This window comes from Brassica rapa, chromosome A01, assembly GCF_000309985.2.
Source record: "Brassica rapa cultivar Chiifu-401-42 chromosome A01, CAAS_Brap_v3.01, whole genome shotgun sequence".
Taxonomy (NCBI): Eukaryota; Viridiplantae; Streptophyta; class Magnoliopsida; order Brassicales; family Brassicaceae; genus Brassica; species Brassica rapa.
In genome coordinates this window covers 6,119,156-6,139,510 of record NC_024795.2, presented here as the reverse complement: position 1 = coordinate 6,139,510, position 20,355 = coordinate 6,119,156, and the positions used below count along the sequence as shown (strand labels likewise).

General features: G+C 29.2%; 2 protein-coding genes across 6 annotated transcripts; both read right to left on the bottom strand.

Annotated features, from left to right (window-relative positions):
- Nucleotides 1-3,254: 3,254 nt before the first annotated feature.
- LOC103858577 (dof zinc finger protein DOF4.4) lies at nt 3,255-12,291 on the bottom strand. Of its 5 annotated transcripts, none has more exons than XM_033278757.1 (6): nt 5,346-12,291; nt 4,645-4,973; nt 4,441-4,549; nt 4,022-4,223; nt 3,854-3,948; nt 3,255-3,755 (listed from the first exon to the last, which is right to left on the bottom strand). In XM_033278757.1, the coding sequence occupies exon 1, from the start codon at nt 10,074-10,076 to the stop codon at nt 9,339-9,341; it is 738 nt and encodes a 245-aa protein (XP_033134648.1). In that variant the 5' UTR covers nt 10,077-12,291; the 3' UTR covers nt 3,255-3,755; nt 3,854-3,948; nt 4,022-4,223; nt 4,441-4,549; nt 4,645-4,973; nt 5,346-9,338. The 5 variants fall into 5 exon arrangements, with proteins under 5 accessions (XP_033134648.1, XP_033134644.1, XP_033134633.1 ...); XM_033278753.1 differs by having other exon boundaries at nt 3,255-3,648; XM_033278742.1 differs by having other exon boundaries at nt 3,255-3,602.
- Nucleotides 12,292-18,879: 6,588 nt separating this feature from the next.
- Nucleotides 18,880-20,315, bottom strand: LOC103858556 (late embryogenesis abundant protein 1). Its single transcript, XM_009135940.3, has 2 exons — nt 20,068-20,315; nt 18,880-19,631 (listed from the first exon to the last, which is right to left on the bottom strand). The coding sequence occupies exons 1-2, from the start codon at nt 20,212-20,214 to the stop codon at nt 18,984-18,986; spliced, it is 795 nt and encodes a 264-aa protein (XP_009134188.2). The 5' UTR covers nt 20,215-20,315; the 3' UTR covers nt 18,880-18,983.
- Nucleotides 20,316-20,355: the final 40 nt, after the last annotated feature.

Genomic DNA, 20,355 nt, shown 5'->3' with positions numbered 1-20,355 from the left:
AAACAAATTTCATTAAAACTACTATTCATTCAAGTTTCCAAACAATTTCGTTGTACTTCAACTTTAATAATATAGATTCGGTGGAAAAAGTGCTTTATGCCGTGTTATTGATACTAGGGGTTGGTCCGCCCTACGGGCGGATGAATTTACACTAAAACTATTTTATATTAAAATATATTTTAATTTTATATAACATTTAAAATTGGGCAATTGTCAATAATAGTATCTTTTGAAGTTTATGTCTCAAAAATAGCACTAGAAGGAGAAAGTCACAAAAATGACATTCATTAAAGGGTAAAATATCTATAATACCCTTGGTTTAAAATTAAATAAATAAACTAAAATAAATAAAAATAAAATAAATAAAATAAAAAAATAATTTTTTTTATAGTTTCAGATTATATGTTTTCAGATTCGAAATTTTTATAATTTTTTTTTTAAAAAAAAATTCAAATTTTTTTTTTATTTTTTTTTCAGATTTTCTTTTTATAATTTAAAAATACTTTTTGAAATTGTTTTTAAAATTTTTATTTTTTATTTTTTATTTTATTATTTATTATTTATAAAATTTTAAACCCTAATTCCAAAACCACACCCCTTAACTCTCTCTAAACCCTAAGGTTTGGATTAATTAACCCTAGGGGTATAAGTGTACATTACCTCTTTAATGAAACCTATTTTTGTGATTTTGAGCCTTGAGTACTACTTTGGGAACAAAAACTTGGTTTGGTGCTATTCTAGTCTTTTTCTCTTTAAAATTTACTTTATATTGAAATAATTAAATATAATCTCTTTTTATTCTGAGATTATATTGTAAATTTTATTAAATTTAATTGGTTTGAATTGAAAAAATCACTAATATATTTTTATTAGAGAACAAAAAAGTATTAAGTTAGAAAATTAAGAAAATAGAATAATTTATATTTCTCCATTTGATTTGTGTTTCAATTTGATATAGTTGAAGAAAATTTAAAGTAAGAATGAGTAATATTTTTTTATTTCTAAGAGTTTTTTGATTCTAATATTATTACAACAACTAATTTCTCACGGTAATAAATTAATACACCCACCTCTAAGCTAAATTAATTGAAAGTTAAATGTAATTTGATGAAATTATAAAAAGTTATATTTTAAAAGAATACTAGATTTTGACCCGCGCTTAAAAGCGCGGATTATTTTTCAGTTGATAAAAATATATGATATGAATTAGTATTTTAGTCTTGTTATACATTATTATGTTACAAAATTTTATTATGTCAAAAAAAATTATTATTACGTAATTATATTTTTAATCGTTTGATTACTTTTTTCAAAAAAAAATTATATGGATTGATCAGACTCAGTGCGTCTATTATTTTAAAATAAATTATTTTCAATTAGATGAGAACAATAATTTTATATCAAGTTTGGACCCGTCGTCGAACCAGTAAACATGATGACTTGTACATAAGCTGGTTTAGATTTAATGAAAACTTGTTAATTTAAAGCATGCAAACTTCGAAAAAACATGCAATCAAGTGTGACCCGGCATTTGGTTTACATGGTAGAAAAAAAATAATCTTCAATAATATTTTAAGAGATGAATGAAACTTCTAATATATTAATGTAATAAAAAAATAATTTAACGTAAATATATATAATTTTGTTTTAACAAATGATTTGCAAAAGTGTTTTTTTATTAAATTTGATTTTGTAAATATTTAGAATTATATAATGTTAGATGACATGATATAATATGTTGTATGATATATGCTTTCATTTTAATAATTGATATTTAAATATTATATATCCATCTTTGAGCATAATATATGATGTATATAACGTTATTGAATAACAACAATAACATTGGATGATAATAAGAAAAATAATTAGAGAAGTGTATCATAAAAAATGAGAAATAATAATAGGATTTATTTTTTTATTATTTAAATTATTTATAGTTATTGTAGTTAATGGTAGGATAAAAAATAAAGAGTTTTATATAGATATTATAAATTATTTTATAAATATTTTTAAAAATATTTTCTTTTAATAATATAAATTTTTAATCGCATCTATAATATATTCTTATCAAAAATCATCATAACAATATATTTAGAATATATATATTTAGAATATATTGTTAAACTAAATTAGAGAAATATAAGGTAATTGATTATTGCATAGTTAGAGAAATATAAGGTAATTGACTATTGCATAGTTAGAGAAATATAAGGTGAGACCAAAAAAATAGTTATGTCTAATGAAAGAGTCCAACAACTTTTCATAGGTAGATTTTTTAAAACTCCTTCCCTTTTAATAGTATAGATATATAAATTGTTTCAATAATGTCTTAGCATGTATTATGTAACAAAAAATGATATTCTTTTAATATATGTTTGTTGATCAGTTTATATTAGATTTTCAATTTATAATGAAATTTTTAATTTTCAAATGTCAAATTTAAGGATTAGAGAAAGTGATGCAAGAAAATATTACTTATAATTTGTTTTATTTACTATAAGTCACAAACAGTTTTTGGAAAGTGTCAACAAATGTATGTTCGATCTTAAAGAACGACCCAAATGTAATTCTATATATGCTCGTACTATAAAGCATGATACTTTATGCATTATGGTTTTATTTCGTTGATAAATTTGGTTAACCTTTAATCAGATATTTGTGCCTCAGTTGGTTTGGAATTTACATGATTTTATAAATTTTGGAATACGGTTATTAACCTAAAAAGATAATTAAAGTTTAAGCTGCATAAATAGTGATAATATCCAATCCAAAAAAAGGGTAAGAGTTATAATCTATAATAATAAGGCCGAGTTGAAATCTTAAAGAAAATGAACAAATTGCATTTTTAGCTTAAACATCCACCAAAACAAAGAGATTAAATTAAAAATATAAAAGATATTAGAGAGTTCAAATTATTAGGGAAAAATATGATAAAACATATTTTGATAAGCAAAGCGGTGGGAAATTGTTTAATCCAAGTTGGTCTACTCCTGACGTGCCTTCTTCTTCACGCTCTCACCGTTTGGTGGTGCCACATCTTTTGCCAACTTTGCAACATCTCCATTGTCATCGGGTCCATGGGCATCCCTCTCGTGCTCAGTTATTATGCGTGATACAGTGAATGTTTGGTGTTTGGAAGTGACGTTGAACTCGCCCAACTTGAGCTGGAAAGTGAAGTTGAAATCGCCCAATTTAAGCTGGAAACTGAAGGCTTTACCAACTATTTGATCCAAAAATATATTTGAGCTTTCTTTCTTAAGCAATCAAATCTTTTGAGATAGCTTATCTTAGTGGTCAAGGGCTGCTAATACAGTGTGTAAATTAATTCAGTACTCCGTTCTCCCACTCGACAATTACAATATTTTAAACTGATGCAGTTCTCTCATAATACAAAGTGTATTTTCCCCATGTTTATGTCTTTTATCATCCTTATTTACGATAGCAAGTTGTTACTTGTTAGCATCCCATGTGTAAAATGTATGAAGTTGGAAATGACACCGAGAAGCCGCAGAGGAGCCGCCTTAAATGGAACGAAACAGACGTTTCTATAGATTTGACACAAAGAGGAAGAAGTGGCGAAGCTCCCCTTCTTTGAAACTCTGAATCAAAATCAAATCCCCAGCCATTAAAAGCAATGTGAGAATGCTGAAAATGTAAAGCATGAAACTGATGGTTGTCAATTTAATCAAGTTTTTAGTTCTTTATTTATGGACAGCAAGAGTTTTCCAACCCAGGTACACAAACCTACATCTCTGAACAAACAACACAATCTAATCAGCTTAAAAACCGGCTTGTGATTATAGTTTTGTTGTATGTGCTTATCAAAGTTATAAAATATAGTAGGACTTACATTTTTCTCCATCAACTTCAGAAATAATTTCATTAATGTCTCTTCCACCATTAATGTCCCTCAGGGACTGCTCCAGCGCTTCCATTGTGATATATCTGGAAACGGAGACCATGATTTGTTGAACTGGTTTTACCTATAATAAATTGTTGTGATAATTACTGTACTTACCCACTGTTGTCTTTTTCAAAGCGTTGGAAGGCTGAGAAGATTCTTTATAGAACTCCCTACTTGCAAGAGTACCAGACGTAGCGTTTTGCTTGGCCATTGGTGGTGCTTTTGATCCGCCTAGCATGTCCTCGTTCTTATTTATTCTTTCACTTTAACTCTCGAGTATGTTGATGTGCATTGTTCTGTTACCGTATCCATTAGCCTATATAAGACAGGGAAAATCAGTTTTTTTGGCATCTTAATATTAATATAAAGCTAGCACTCTGCAGGAAAAGATTAGAATTTTAAACCCTCGTAAAATCTAGTAGTCAATAACAAAAGGTTTCTTGACATGTTCCAAGCAATCTTAAAAACCCCACCGTTTTGCAGCAAAAGAGTCCACCAAAGCGCATATTTTCACCAAAGACATGAGAGCTTACACATGGGAAAAAAGATTTCCATCGGCAGAGCCACACCATAGAAGTCGGTCTGTGGCTCTCTGGTTGGATCTCGAAATACTTTACTCTCCTAATCATATTTACCAATTTCCTGCAAAACTCAGAAATGTATATTTGACATGAAATCAAAACCAAAAATATAATATGAGAGGTTACATTGCAAACAGAGAAGGAGATGTGGTCTACCCTGGATTTCTGATGAGTAGTTGTGAACCTTTTCGTACTATTTCTGAAGTTCAGGATATCGTATTTTTCTGCGGACATTTACTTTGTGTCTTACATGTGATTAACTGTAAACAGAAACATAGAAGATAGTAAACCGCAGCCACCAATCAGGAATTTTTGTAAGGTAATGAACAAATAGCTTTTCAAAGAACTCTAGCTGTAACATGTTCTTGTGCTTCGCTGGCCCTGGCCGTAATTATGGTCATGATCTTGCAGAAAACTATGATAGAAACTATCGAGTAGCTTGCTTACTGAGACACAAAGTAACCGGCATCAAATATTTTCCATCACTATACAGAAACCAAATAAAAGGGTTTTTTACAATTCTGTTCTAAAATTAACAACCTGCAACTAAAAGATTACATCAACACACAAAAGTTACAGCTTTTTAATACAGGACTAACACCTTAAGTGCATCACCAGCGACTACTTTTTCTTAATCATCCAACCCCACAACGAATTGGAACTTTGTTTTGTTAAGAGATTTGTAATAATTGACAGACGACCAAATAATTTGTATTTACAGATCAGACCAAGCTGATTTCACCAATCAAACTACTCATCGCGGAAATTTCACTACACAGACTCGTTTCTTTTTTTTCACAAAGTCATTGATTCAAACGTCATAGTTAAGCTGAACGTAATTGAGGTGAAAACGGTACCTGGGAGATAAGTCACCAGCAGCAACTTCTCTCTTCTGCGCTTCTGCTTCAACAGCATCTCAAGGCCAATTAGGAGGCCTCCTGTCACAATGTTTAGGGTTTCTTCATATTCACGTCCAGTAAGAACGCCGTTGAGAAAAGAGAGAAGTCGGAGCCGTCGATGATGAACCGTCTTGGAATTGGCTTTTGTGTTTGCTAGGAGTAGCAGCCGCCGGTTTTCCCCCGTTTTTTAATGGGTAAAGGGAAACTGAGATAAGGTTAAGAGTTTCATGGTGGAGAATGAGAGAGACGAAGGGTCGAAAGAAAGATGTAAATATTAGCTGATCTGAATATTAGAATGAGCTGGCAAACACTGGTTGGCTTGAATTTTTAATCTGACGTGGATAGTTTAGAATTGGAGGATATCCAACTTTTAGTATAGTATAGATTAGCAAATGATGATTATGGGCCTAGTGGAAGATTAGAGTCCAAAGCTAAACTCCTCGTGGTTAAAACAACAACATAGGTCACGTCAAAATTGCGATTGATATTGAAATTAATATTCTAGACAGAACTGCCGTAAGAAATGAGGTTATAGACTGAACCACAGTATAGATTTATCTTATTTATATACCAATGCATCTACACATACATGAGATTAACCGTAGCTTAAGAACAGAACAATACATGAAGAGATCAAACACTTGAAAACAAGGAAACACACATACATATAGATCTCTTTCTCTCATTAGTTCAATTTTATTAACTCTTCTACGCCTTAAACACACACATAAAACTTCCAGTTGATTTGATGTTGTTAAATTTGTTGTTGTGAGTTTCATTGCTTTTTTTCTTCTTCGTGGAACATGGAGATTTTAATAAATTCATTTTCCTGTTGGAAGCAATCTTGTTTGCTTACGTTGCCTTCAATTTTTATGTATTGCCGTCTAGCACCTTTTAAATGAACCGAAGAGGAGGAAAAAAAAAAAGAGCTCAACATGGGGCGATATCATTTGGAAGAAATCAGATGAGCACGAAGGACCCAACCTTCGTTCAACCATTTATCTTCACAGCTCAAAGGGAATGCACCAGCCGGGAATCGAACCCGGGTCTGTACCGTTGGTGCTTCGTTGCTTATCATTCTCTATAGTATACTCAAACTTACTTCACTCGTCGTCCCTGGCCTAACCGGAATGTAAAACTGAAAACAAGAGGTGGCAAGGAGAATCGAGTAGCGATTAGCGAATATATACAGTCTTTAAATCAAATACATGTGTCCAGTGTATATAGGCCCAACTTTGAAATACAGTTGTAACACTCAATCCAAAACTGAAAATAAACTGCTCAGGATCATCATAGCTGTGTTCCCCCTCGCTCTACTTTCTTCCATTTTCCATATGGTGTGGAAAGCTGTTGATTTTTAAAGACATTAGTTAAGCCATAAGAGTAAAGATTATATATTTGACAACGAAAAAAAAAAGTTTATATATCGAGTAACCTATTTTAATACATCTCCCATAAATCACTTTATAAGGGATTTATCAAAATTTCCTCAAGGTAATGAAAAAAAACTTTCGAAAAGTTAAACGGAAGAACAAAAACTCAAAATTGTATATTTGCAAATTGTAGATGAACAACAGAAAACAGAGTAACAATAGCCACAGGCATTTGAAAGACTTGGCGCCACAACATAAAATTTATTTTGTTATCATATCAAATAAAGGTGGTTTACAAATTAAGAGCTCAAACAATACTCTAAACGGCCAAGCTTATTTCTCGCTGAACCACAGGCTGCTTAGTTTAATTTTATGACCTTCGAACAGCAATATTTTAACAGTCTCCTGTAGAAATTTTGATTGGCAGAAGATATACTATTAGGAACAAAGTCTCATGTCGGAAGAGTTCTAAAATAATATATTAGTTTGGAATCATATATAATTGGGAAGACGAGCTATTTCCCCATGAGAAGTATCGTATAGCACCATATATCTACCAAACTATGATCTCATTCTAGATGTCCCCAAAATAAAAGTTCTAAACATATTTCTCCATGAAACTCAATTTGATATTGGTTAAGACAATTTCTGGTATAATCACAAAACCAAACCAAAAAAACTCTTAAATAGAAGAACCAACACCTAATTCAGTTAAACCAATTAAAACGCGGGACCCGACCATCATCCTCTTCCTCACCCCTTTTTACCCAGATTTTACCCAATTTTTTCTTCACCTAATCCCTAACCAATCACTTCTTCATCTACATATGTATTGCTTCCATTAATTAATTTCTTCTTTCTTCTCTCATTGTTTTGGATATGCTTGTTAATCTCGTCGCTAGCAATACAGACATGTTCTTCAAGAGAGATAAAGAGATTAGTATCACCATTAACCCAATGGTTTACAAGTTTTGATTCAACGGTCCCACCACCTCTATCACCATTAACACATTGTTTCTTTATGTCTTCTCCTTCAGCCCCATTATGAATAAATCAAATATCTTAATTGGAGAAAACTGTCATTAATGTCTCAAGTTTAATAATATTTAGACAGAACATCAATGGATCAGAGAAGACAAGTCTCACGTAGAAGTAAAAGAAAAAGGAAGTAACTTTGTGGGTTTATGATTTTGATTTCTTGACTACTTCTACTATGGCTTCAAGCTGGGTTTTCGAAAATTTATGAGTCTTTGAATTCAACCATGGTTACAGATTGATGAAGGAATAAGAAGACCAGAAGCGTTGGTTTGTTTTATTTTTTTGTAGAGTCAGGTTTAATTTTTGAATTTGGTTTAGTTTGGTTTATTATTAAAATTTTGATGGTTTTGGTTTATCAATAAAATTTTTAAACCAAGTAATTTAATATTATGGGGTCACGGATTTCAAACTTTTAATTTATGGAGATATAAGTAGTAAGCTTTAGTTTAATGGAGAAATAGGTTTAGAACTTTTATTTCGGGGACATCTAAAATGAAGTCATAGTTTGGGAGAAATATGGTGCTATACGATACTTCTCGTGGGGAAATAGCTCGTCTTTCCTATATAATTTGATATGGTATCAAAGCCCAATCGATCCATAATCAGACAGTGGTGTTTCAGCTGTGACTATCTCTGCTTAGGAAATTAGCAACTCAAACAGTGGTGTTTCAGCTGTGAAAGCAGCAGAATAACTTGATCCATAATCAGATCTCTCTCCCGGCGATCGCGGTTTTCAGGAGCATTGACAAAGAGCTGAGAAACGTTATCTCCGCTAGAAGGAAGAATAAGAAATTCAGAGATCTTATGGCTATGTGGCTTCGATAAGTCCTTAGTCTCTAGTTTGAAATGTTGACCCATCTTGTTTTTAACTTTTTTGCCAAGATGGCTCAGAACCAAGATAATACTTTTTGTAGAATCTATCTTCATATATGATATTTACAGTTTAGAAAAAAAAATCAAAGCCCAATCGATATTATCTAACCTAATCCATAATTGATGTAATAAAAAATTCGCTCATTAATCTGTATCCAAATATTTCAAGACTGATGATCAAAGAGTAATCATCTTGAAAAAGCGTAATAAAGACAAACATCTAACATTGAAAGTTTTGAAATATCTTAAGTAATATATAAGAGAAATAGTGTCAATTTATATATCATTCATTGGCTTTAGGTTGGAATTTATTTAACTTAATAAATACAAACTCAAAATTTTAGAAATAGTCATAGATTAATTTTATAGCTACTCCCTTCTCACATAATGTGATTAGGCGCTATTTAAAACAGAGAATAAGCTAAAACAGAGCAATACATAAACACTTGAAACACATAGATATCTCTCTGACTCTCTGACTCATCAGTTATGAAACACACAACAAACTGGTGATTATAAATTAGTAATATTATACAAAGACCGGACAAGTAACTTATGCCTGATACAAAGATGCAAACTCTTAGAACTTAAATAAGAAGACCCAACAGAAGAAACGAAAATCTGAAACATTATTAGCTTAAAAGAAAACGGGTAAAACGGTTATGATTCAAGGACCATGCTTCTCCAAATGATAGGCGGAACGAAACACATACTTCTTGTTGTTGTTGTTGATCATGTAATCAATGCCTGGATATTCTCTGCTTCCACTAGTGCTGGCACTATGATTCATGTTCATGCTGTTGTTGAAGCTCTGGTTTTGCTTGTTTGGATCCTCTTGATTTACGAAGTAACTGTTATAGTTACCAACATTTCCACCAAATGATTGGTTCATCAAAGGATTACCAACCAAATCATTGAATCCAGCACCGTAATAACCTTGGTTAAAAGATCCATTAAAGCGAGCCATTGGTGGAATGCTTCGAATTGGAGGCACCATCACACTATGAGTTTCAGTCGAATAACTGAAATGGTTCCCAACAGCAGCAGCAGAAGAAGAAGAACCACCAAAAGTTCCAAGAATTTCGTTGGTTTCTTGAGCATGTGAGAAAGGTTGGTGATTATTAACCTGTTCAACAACAGAAACCACCTGAGAAACAGATGGCTGATCTATCCTTGTACGCTTGACTTTGCGGGCCCTTCCACCAATTGGTATGTTCCTTAAAACTCCACCATGAGTCCAGAATCGGCGACAGCTCCTGCAGTTGTAACGTGGTTGAGACACGCTATAGTTGTTGTAGAAACAGAATTTGGTGTTGTCTGAGCTACACCTTGGACACACTCGTGGTGGAGGCTTCTCTTCATTCACTTGACGGTTTCCCCTAACGAGTACATTGGAGTTATCCATTTCTCTCAAGAGCTCTTCTTAGTTTTGGTGTTGTTGTTGTTATGCTCTTTGGTATAGTTGTGGAGGGGTTCTTATATAGATTCTTGGGGCGTGGAAACTGAAGAAGTGTTACATTTTGTTTTTAAGAGACTGAGATTATGATAAAAACGTGTCAGAGATTGTGTATTAATAAAATCTGAAGATCTATCTTCACACAATAAACCTTAGACTAAGCTTTGTCAAAAACCAAGGCTCTCTTACTCTTAACTCTTGGATGTATATGAAAACTAGAGAATAATGAAGATATGATTAAATGAGTTAAGTCATATAAACATTAAAAAGATCTAGGAGGCATTTAGAGTATAATGGCAGTTAAAGGCAAAGCAATTGTAACTTATAGGTGTTTATTATGAAAGAGAATATGTGCGAGCGTGTAAGTTCACTTGCAGTCTCGTTGGCGAGGAAGATAACTTTTTCCATAAGAAAATCTTCACAAGATTTGTCATCTTTAAGTATAATAAAATGTTGAAATTCTGCGGTTCAAGAAAATACAAAATGTGAAGAGCAAAGTAGTTAAACATTAATATGTAATCCCTATTTTTTAGAATCGACAAAGCTTTTGAATAATTTACTTTACTAGGGATTTATTAGTGATTTATTAAGATATAAGACATTGATTTAGTTGTGGTTTACTAGGAAAAAATGCAATGTGTGTGAGTATGTGTGTTCATACATGTTTTACTAGTGCATCATAAGAGTTTATTGATATCTCCCTCCGTTTTTAAATACGTGACATTTTAGAGAAATTATTTGTTTCAAATTTTGAAACAACACGACCTTTTGAGGTTTCAATGTGAAGTTTATTAGTTTTTATATTATATGACTATTTATATTCCGCAATCTATTTTCTATTGGATAGTTTATATTTAGATAAATGATTAATGATGTTTTTATTTAGAAAATACACATAATCAAATATTTTCTTATAAATCTTGAATTTAAAAATGGAGGCAATATAATATATGTTTAGGAGTTTTTGCAAAAAGACAAAAAATTCAGAAAACAAGATATTTTTACGTATCATATAAGTAATCTAAAGGGTTTTAGTAATTAAACCCCTCAACTAAAGATGAATCGTAAAAAAAACTCTCAATTAAAAATCTTGTGAAATAAACCCTCAACTTTAATTCTGTTAATATATGTTACTCTCTGTGACGGAGAGTGACATACATTAACAGTTTATAAGTTGAAGGTTTATAATGTTGAAAACTTAGTTGAAGTTTTTTGTACTATTCAAAAATAGTTGAGGGTTTATTTCATAGAAATTTGAGGATTTATTTCACAGAATTTATAGTTGAGAGTTTCTTTTACGATTATCTTTAGTTGAGAAGTTTAATTAATAAAAATCCTAGTCTATACAAGAAACTTACAATAAATAAAGATTAAGGTTCTAAATGGTGACCAAGAAAATGAGTGGGAATAGTGAATTCCTTATTATTCCTTACAATTTACACCATTTACAAGGAATATTATTTCTTATAATTCATTTACATTCCTTAACATTTAAGAAATAATAAACTACAATAATTCTTTATCAAATTAAGAGAGGAATATTTTTTTTCTTATTTTATTAGTTTTATTCATTTTTTTTCTTATTCTCCGTATTTACCAATTAAAGTCTTAGTAGTAATTTGTTCGGAAAGGATAAAATTGTGTATGCGTGTGAGAAACTAACTAATAGCAGAAAATGTCTGTGTTTTTATTTTTTGGTCAAAGCAGAAAATCTATGTATATTGACCATTTTCGAGATAGATACAATTGGCGAGAGTAACACGAAAGAAAGATGACTGATAACCAAAAGGTTTCTTTTTTTTTTTTTTTTGAACAAAAACCAAAAGGTTTCTTATCACTCTTTGAGGGATATAAGTTGTAACAAATGATTCTCTGTAGCCATGATAATCTCAAAGAGTATTAAAAGGAAATGAAAAGAACATATACTATTTGAGAAGGTCCGCGCCACATTGTAATGGTTGTTCTTTTATTTAAACTAGGTTTCTTTATTCAAATTAAATTAAGATTGTTTGTAAACTAAATTATTAATATTTTAATTTATTTATAAGTTTTATTAAATACTAAAGTAAAACCAATCATAATCTATACTATACTAAAAGGCAAATATAAGCCATGGAGAGGGTGTCCACGTAGGATAAAAAAATCAACCAATCAGAGAGCCCGAAATTACCACGTCATCTCATTTATTTTTTCGTAAAAAATAAAAAACAATGCGAAGGAAAGAATCGAACCCGGGTTATTATGACATTAATATAAGACAGTTACCACTAAGCCATTGAAACTTTCTTGAACACATATACAAGAATCACTAAGTATGTAATCACAAACTCTTATGTACAATTACAATAATATGAATTCAACTTTCAAGACTCCGATACTTTGTTTTGTAAAAAAAAAAAGTAAGTGACTAAGCTAATATATTTTTTGAAAGTGTGAGAACATTGAAGAATATGAAAAAGCATAGATTTTTGTTTTCGTGACAAAGTTAAGAATTTTGTAAAACTAAGTTTAACATATAAATTTTCGTGACAAATATGAAAAAACATAGATTTTTGTACAATTTTGACAAAACAACTCAAAACATAGTTCTCTAATGTCTTAATAAAATATTATTTAAGGGTGCAATAATTAAATATATCAACAATAAATTTTATAATTTATAGACAAAACAATAACACAACAAATTTTGAAACATTTGTTTAACCTATCGATTTCTTTTCATGAGAATCCAACTGAACAAGATAAAAAACAATTAGATTTACAAATATTTAATTACCATTTTATTCAATTTTGATTAATTTCAAATTGTAATAATGTACCTTTTTGAAGTTACAAAAAATAATGTTCTTTCTTTATTACACTAGCATTATATATAGATTCTATATACACAAATAAATATAATATAACAACATAAGATTGGTTTCCCCGATTCATATGAAAACTTTTTAAGTTATCCACCAAAGCAAATTAATTAAATCAATCAAATTGTTAGAATACAACAAATTAATATATAATTTTATTTTAAATTAAATTATTTAACGGTGTATTTTCATTAAAAACAAAATAATAAATAAGTAAAAATGATTTGATGGTAATTTTTATGACATATATATATATATATATATATATATATATATCAATTCAGTGAAAGAAATAGAAGCTTAATATGGAAAAAATCTTAAATACAAAAAACTATAAAAATTAACAAAAAAAACTAACAAAAATTAAACTATGATATCACTTGAAAGCTTTTTAGACAATATTAATAAAATATTTTAGCGATAATTAGACAAATTTGATTTTTTTTGCCAGCCAAAATTTTATTATTAATTATCATCAATTATTTCAAGATGTTTAAGAAAGGATGGACAAAAAAAATAGGATGGACATAAATGATATATGAACTATGAATAGTACTTTGTAAAGCTGACTTAGATAACACATCTGCACATCCATTTCCAGTCCTTTTTGATGCCTAAATTCAATTACTTTAGAGTAGTTATTCCACAAAGAGATCGTATGAGATATTGTTTTGATATTCAGATTTGTTTCTTAACTTTTAAGAAGATTGATAACTGTAAAATGTTTTAGAGCCCGAAATTAACACGTCATCTCATTTATTTTTTCGTAAAAAATGAAAAACAATGCGAAGGAAAGAATCGAACCCGGGTTATTATGACATTAATATAGGACAGTTACCACTAAGCCATTGAAACTTTCTTGAACACATATACAAGAATCACTAAGTATGTAATCACAAACTCTTATGTACAATTACAATAATATGAATTCAACTTTCAAGACTCCGATACTTTGTTTTGTAAAAAAAAATAAGTAAGTGACTAAGCTAATATATTTTTTGAAAGTGTGAGAACATTGAAGAATATGAAAAAGCATAGATTTTTGTTTTCGTGACAAAGTTAAGAATTTTGTAAAACTAAGTTTAACATATAAATTTTCGTGACAAATATGAAAAAACATAGATTTTTGTACAATTTTGACAAAACAACTCAAAACATAGTTCTCTAATGTCTTAATAAAATATTATTTAAGGGTGCAATAATTAAATATATCAACAATAAATTTTATAATTTATAGACAAAACAATAACACAACAAATTTTGAAACATTTGTTTAACCTATCGATTTCTTTTCATGAGAATCCAACTGAACAAGATAAAAAACAATTAGATTTACAAATATTTAATTACCATTTTATTCAATTTTGATTAATTTCAAATTGTAATAATGTACCTTTTTGAAGTTACAAAAAATAATGTTCTTTCTTTATTACACTAGCATTATATATAGATTCTATATACACAAATAAATATAATATAACAACATAAGATTGGTTTCCCCGATTCATATGAAAACTTTTTAAGTTATCCACCAAAGCAAATTAATTAAATCAATCAAATTGTTAGAATACAACAAATTAATATATAATTTTATTTTAAATTAAATTATTTAACGGTGTATTTTCATTAAAAACAAAATAATAAATAAGTAAAAATGATTTGATGGTAATTTTTATGACATATATATATATATATATATATATATATCAATTCAGTGAAAGAAATAGAAGCTTAATATGGAAAAAATCTTAAATACAAAAAACTCTAAAAATTAACAAAAAAACTAACAAAAATTAAACTATGATATCACTTGAAAGCTTTTTAGACAATATTAATAAAATATTTTAGCGATAATTAGACAAATTTGATTTTTTTTGCCAGCCAAAATTTTATTATTAATTATCATCAATTATTTCAAGATGTTTAAGAAAGGATGGACAAAAAAAATAGGATGGACATAAATGATATATGAACTATGAATAGTACTTTGTAAAGCTGACTTAGATAACACATCTGCACATCCATTTCCAGTCCTTTTTGATGCCTAAATTCAATTACTTTAGAGTAGTTATTCCACAAAGAGATCGTATGAGATATTGTTTTGATATTCAGATTTGTTTCTTAACTTTTAAGAAGATTGATAACTGTAAAATGTTTTAGAGCCCGAAATTACCACGTCATCTCATTTATTTTTTCGTAAAAAATGAAAAACAATGCGAAGGAAAGAATCGAACCCGGGTTATTATGACATTAATATAGGACAGTTACCACTAAGCCATTGAAACTTTCTTGAACACATATACAAGAATCACTAAGTATGTAATCACAAACTCTTATGTACAATTACAATAATATGAATACAACTTTCAAGACTCCGATACTTTGTTTTGTAAAAAAAAATAAGTAAGTGACTAAGCTAATATATTTTTTGAAAGTGTGAGAACATTGAAGAATATGAAAAAACATAGATTTTTGTTTTCGTGACAAAGTTAAGAATTTTGTAAAACTAAGTTTAACATATAAATTTTCGTGACAAATATGAAAAAACATAGATTTTTGTACAATTTTGACAAAACAACTCAAAACATAGTTCTCTAATGTCTTAATAAAATATTATTTAAGGGTGCAATAATTAAATATATCAACAATAAATTTTATAATTTATAGACAAAACAATAACACAACAAATTTTGAAACATTTGTTTAACCTATCGATTTCTTTTCATGAGAATCCAACTGAACAAGATAAAAAACAATTAGATTTACAAATATTTAATTACCATTTTATTCAATTTTGATTAATTTCAAATTGTAATAATGTACCTTTTTGAAGTTACAAAAAATAATGTTCTTTCTTTATTACACTAGCATTATATATAGATTCTATATACACAAATAAATATAATATAACAACATAAGATTGGTTTCCCCGATTCATATGAAAACTTTTTAAGTTATCCACCAAAGCAAATTAATTAAATCAATCAAATTGTTAGAATACAACAAATTAATATATAATTTTATTTTAAATTAAATTATTTAACGGTGTATTTTCATTAAAAACAAAATAATAAATAAGTAAAAATGATTTGATGGTAATTTTTATGACATATATATATATATATATATATATATCAATTCAGTGAAAGAAATAGAAGCTTAATATGGAAAAAATCTTAAATACAAAAAACTCTAAAAATTAACAAAAAAACTAACAAAAATTAAACTATGATATCACTTGAAAGCTTTTAGACAATATTAATAAAATATTTTAGCGATAATTAGACAAATTTGATTTTTTTTGCCAGCCAAAATTTTATTATTAATTATCATCAATTATTTCAAGATGTTTAAGAAAGGATGGACAAAAAAAATAGGATGGACATAAATGATATATGAACTATGAATAGTACTTTGTAAAGCTGACTTAGATAACACATCTGCACATCCATTTCCAGTCCTTTTTGATGCCTAAATTCAATTACTTTAGAGTAGTTATTCCACAAAGAGATCGTATGAGATATTGTTTTGATATTCAGATTTGTTTCTTAACTTTTAAGAAGATTGATAACTGTAAAATGTTTTAGAGCCCGAAATTACCACGTCATCTCATTTATTTTTTCGTAAAAAATGAAAAACAATGCGAAGGAAAGAATCGAACCCGGGTTATTATGACATTAATATAGGACAGTTACCACTAAGCCATTGAAACTTTCTTGAACACATATACAAGAATCACTAAGTATGTAATCACAAACTCTTATGTACAATTACAATAATATGAATTCAACTTTCAAGACTCCGATACTTTGTTTTGTAAAAAAAAATAAGTAAGTGACTAAGCTAATATATTTTTTGAAAGTGTGAGAACATTGAAGAATATGAAAAAGCATAGATTTTTGTTTTCGTGACAAAGTTAAGAATTTTGTAAAACTAAGTTTAACATATAAATTTTCGTGACAAATATGAAAAAACATAGATTTTTGTACAATTTTGACAAAACAACTCAAAACATAGTTCTCTAATGTCTTAATAAAATATTATTTAAGGGTGCAATAATTAAATATATCAACAATAAATTTTATAATTTATAGACAAAACAATAACACAACAAATTTTGAAACATTTGTTTAACCTATCGATTTCTTTTCATGAGAATCCAACTGAACAAGATAAAAAACAATTAGATTTACAAATATTTAATTACCATTTTATTCAATTTTGATTAATTTCAAATTGTAATAATGTACCTTTTTGAAGTTACAAAAAATAATGTTCTTTCTTTATTACACTAGCATTATATATAGATTCTATATACACAAATAAATATAATATAACAACATAAGATTGGTTTCCCCGATTCATATGAAAACTTTTTAAGTTATCCACCAAAGCAAATTAATTAAATCAATCAAATTGTTAGAATACAACAAATTAATATATAATTTTATTTTAAATTAAATTATTTAACGGTGTATTTTCATTAAAAACAAAATAATAAATAAGTAAAAATGATTTGATGGTAATTTTTATGACATATATATATATATATATATATATCAATTCAGTGAAAGAAATAGAAGCTTAATATGGAAAAAATCTTAAATACAAAAAACTCTAAAAATTAACAAAAAAACTAACAAAATTAAACTATGATATCACTTGAAAGCTTTTTAGACAATATTAATAAAATATTTTAGCGATAATTAGACAAATTTGATTTTTTTTGCCAGCCAAAATTTTATTATTAATTATCATCAATTATTTCAAGATGTTTAAGAAAGGATGGACAAAAAAAATAGGATGGACATAAATGATATATGAACTATGAATAGTACTTTGTAAAGCTGACTTAGATAACACATCTGCACATCCATTTCCAGTCCTTTTTGATGCCTAAATTCAATTACTTTAGAGTAGTTATTCCACAAAGAGATCGTATGAGATATTGTTTTGATATTCAGATTTGTTTCTTAACTTTTAAGAAGATTGATAACTGTAAAATGTTTTCTTCGAATATGATATGTCTATAACCGAGTCCCCAACATGAGACAAGGTTGTTTAAAAAGTAAATAATTTTATTTTTCTTATATTATATAATAAATATATATTATTTACTGATAATAAAAATATAGTTATTCATCTATCACATATATCTATGCAAATATGCGAATCAAGTACAACAATCAAACAACATAATAATTTTCACAAAGAAAATTAAAAAAATATTTTTATGTTATGTAGTCTTATTTTATATTCTTTAAATAATGTAATACAATATTATACATTATTATTTTAGAATTGAAAAATACATATAATATCTTATCCGCACGTAGCGCGGTTAAAAACTCTAGTAATATTTAAAGGGGCTCATAAAGTTCTCAAAAATCATCTAAATTTATTTTTTCCCTCTTTGTCATTTTTGATTTGTTTATTCAAATTAAATTAAGATTGTTTGTAAACTAAATTATTAATATTTTAATTTATTTATAAGTTTTATTAAATACTAAAGTAAAACCAATCATAATAATATTTAAAGGGGCTCATAAAGTTCTCAAAAATCATCTAAATTTATTTTTTCCCTCTTTGTCATTTTTGATTTGTTTAATGATGATTACTTACTAATGGTGATGAACTCGCTCTCATTTAGAGCTCAAACGAGAAGTCAAAATGTAGAAACGGTCAACAAGCTTGGATAGAAACTTAGAAAGCAAAAACATATTGTGGAAACAAATAAACTCATGGGTGCACCGAACTCCACAGCATAGTTCGACCTCCAAACAACAAATATGTTGGTGGAAATTGAGACTGATACAGGAACTGCCCTATTAAAAAATGAAGAGAAAACCATAGATTTATTTTATTTATATACTAATGCATCTTAACATACATAAGATGAAGCCGTAAAACAAGAGAATAAGCTGACAGCAGAGCAATACATAAAGAGATGAAACACTTTAAAACAACCAAACACAACATATAGATCTCTCTCTTATTAGTTAAATGTTATGAACTCATCCTCTTTGCGGTCCTTCTCAGATTTTTTCTCCGCCTTTTTGGTTAGATCTTCCACGCCTTTATCGAGATCAGCCCGTGCCTTATCCGCATCCTCCTCAGGACCAACCACAGCTTCAGTCGCAGTCCGCGCAACATTTTTTGTAGTCTCCCAAGCTCCTTTCACCGTCTCCTTCGTCTTCTCTCCGAGCTCCTCAGCCTTACCCTTTACGGTCTCCTTAACCCCTTCTGCTTTCTCCTTGGCTCTTTCTTTTGTATCTTCTGCTTTATCAGCTGCCTTATAGGCCCCTTCGTTTACTTTTTCCTTAGTCCGTTCGGCGTATTCTTTAGCCTTCTCCTTTGCATCATAGGCTGTGTCTTTAGTCTTCTCCTTCGCCTCATAGGCTGTGTCTTTAGCCTTCTCCTTTGCCTCATAGGCTGTGTCTTTAGCCTTCTCCTTTGCATCGTAGGCTGTGTCTTTAGCCTTCTCCTTGGTCTCGTAAGCTTTATCAGCAGCTTTGCTCGCTCCTTCATTAGCTTTGTCTTTAGCTGCTTGTGCATAGTTTTCTCCAGTATCTTCCCTCCATTTTTTTGAACCGTAATCTAAATCTGCCTTCGAGTCTCTGGCATTCCCTACTGGATCTCGTCCCTAGAAAAAAAACACACATAAACTTAAATTTCTACAAGTTATAATTTCAGACAGTGGTTAATAACTTGTACATCACGTTAACCTAAAAACCACATAAAATCGATCCAAATATAGTCTAGCTATGAGTCTATGACATGTTATTATAGCTATGAGTCTATGACATGTTATTATAGCTAAGCATGTTCAAGCATATTTGTATGTAAGATATTTTTTGTGACTTTCTGTCAATTTTTCATAACAAAATATTTTTAAAAAAACATACTCGCACTAAAATAAAAGATACTCTCTCGGTTTCAAAAGGATGTCTCGCACACTCTCGCAACCAGCTTTCTCTGAATCAAATCTCTTAACATAATCTTGAATGCTAAATTACTCTTTTGTCGTAGCAATCATATGTGTATCTACAAAAAACTGAAAGCAAAGTTGTGCAAGTAACCTCGGAGTGGCTAACAGAGGAGGCGAAGCAGACGCGAGAGACTTTCCTGGTCGAAGCAGTGAGAGTTGCGGGAGATCGTGCTATAGGCAAAGCCTTTGATAGGCCAAAGAGAGTGGCTCTGGTTAGTTGCATGGGCGCCATTTTCATGAAATCAACAAACAAAAGAGTTTTCTTTCCAATTCGTATATTTGAGATTTGTTTCCTATGAAGATATTTCAACTCAATCGAGATGCCTTTTCCTCTTTTTTTGCAGTGGGTATTTAAGAGGTCGGTTCTCTAATACGTTGC

What these genes read in the sequence shown, in the direction of transcription:
- LOC103858577 (XM_033278757.1), bottom strand. Translation starts at nt 10,076, where the DNA reads ATGGATAACTCCAATGTACTCGTTAGGGGAAACCGTCAAGTGAATGAA.
- LOC103858556 (XM_009135940.3), bottom strand. Translation starts at nt 20,214, where the DNA reads ATGAAAATGGCGCCCATGCAACTAACCAGAGCCACTCTCTTTGGCCTA. An exon ending in CCTCTGTTAGCCACTCCGAG is followed by an intron (nt 19,632 to 20,067) that starts GTTACTTGCACA and finishes TTTTTTTTCTAG; the next exon opens with GGACGAGATCCAGTAGGGAA.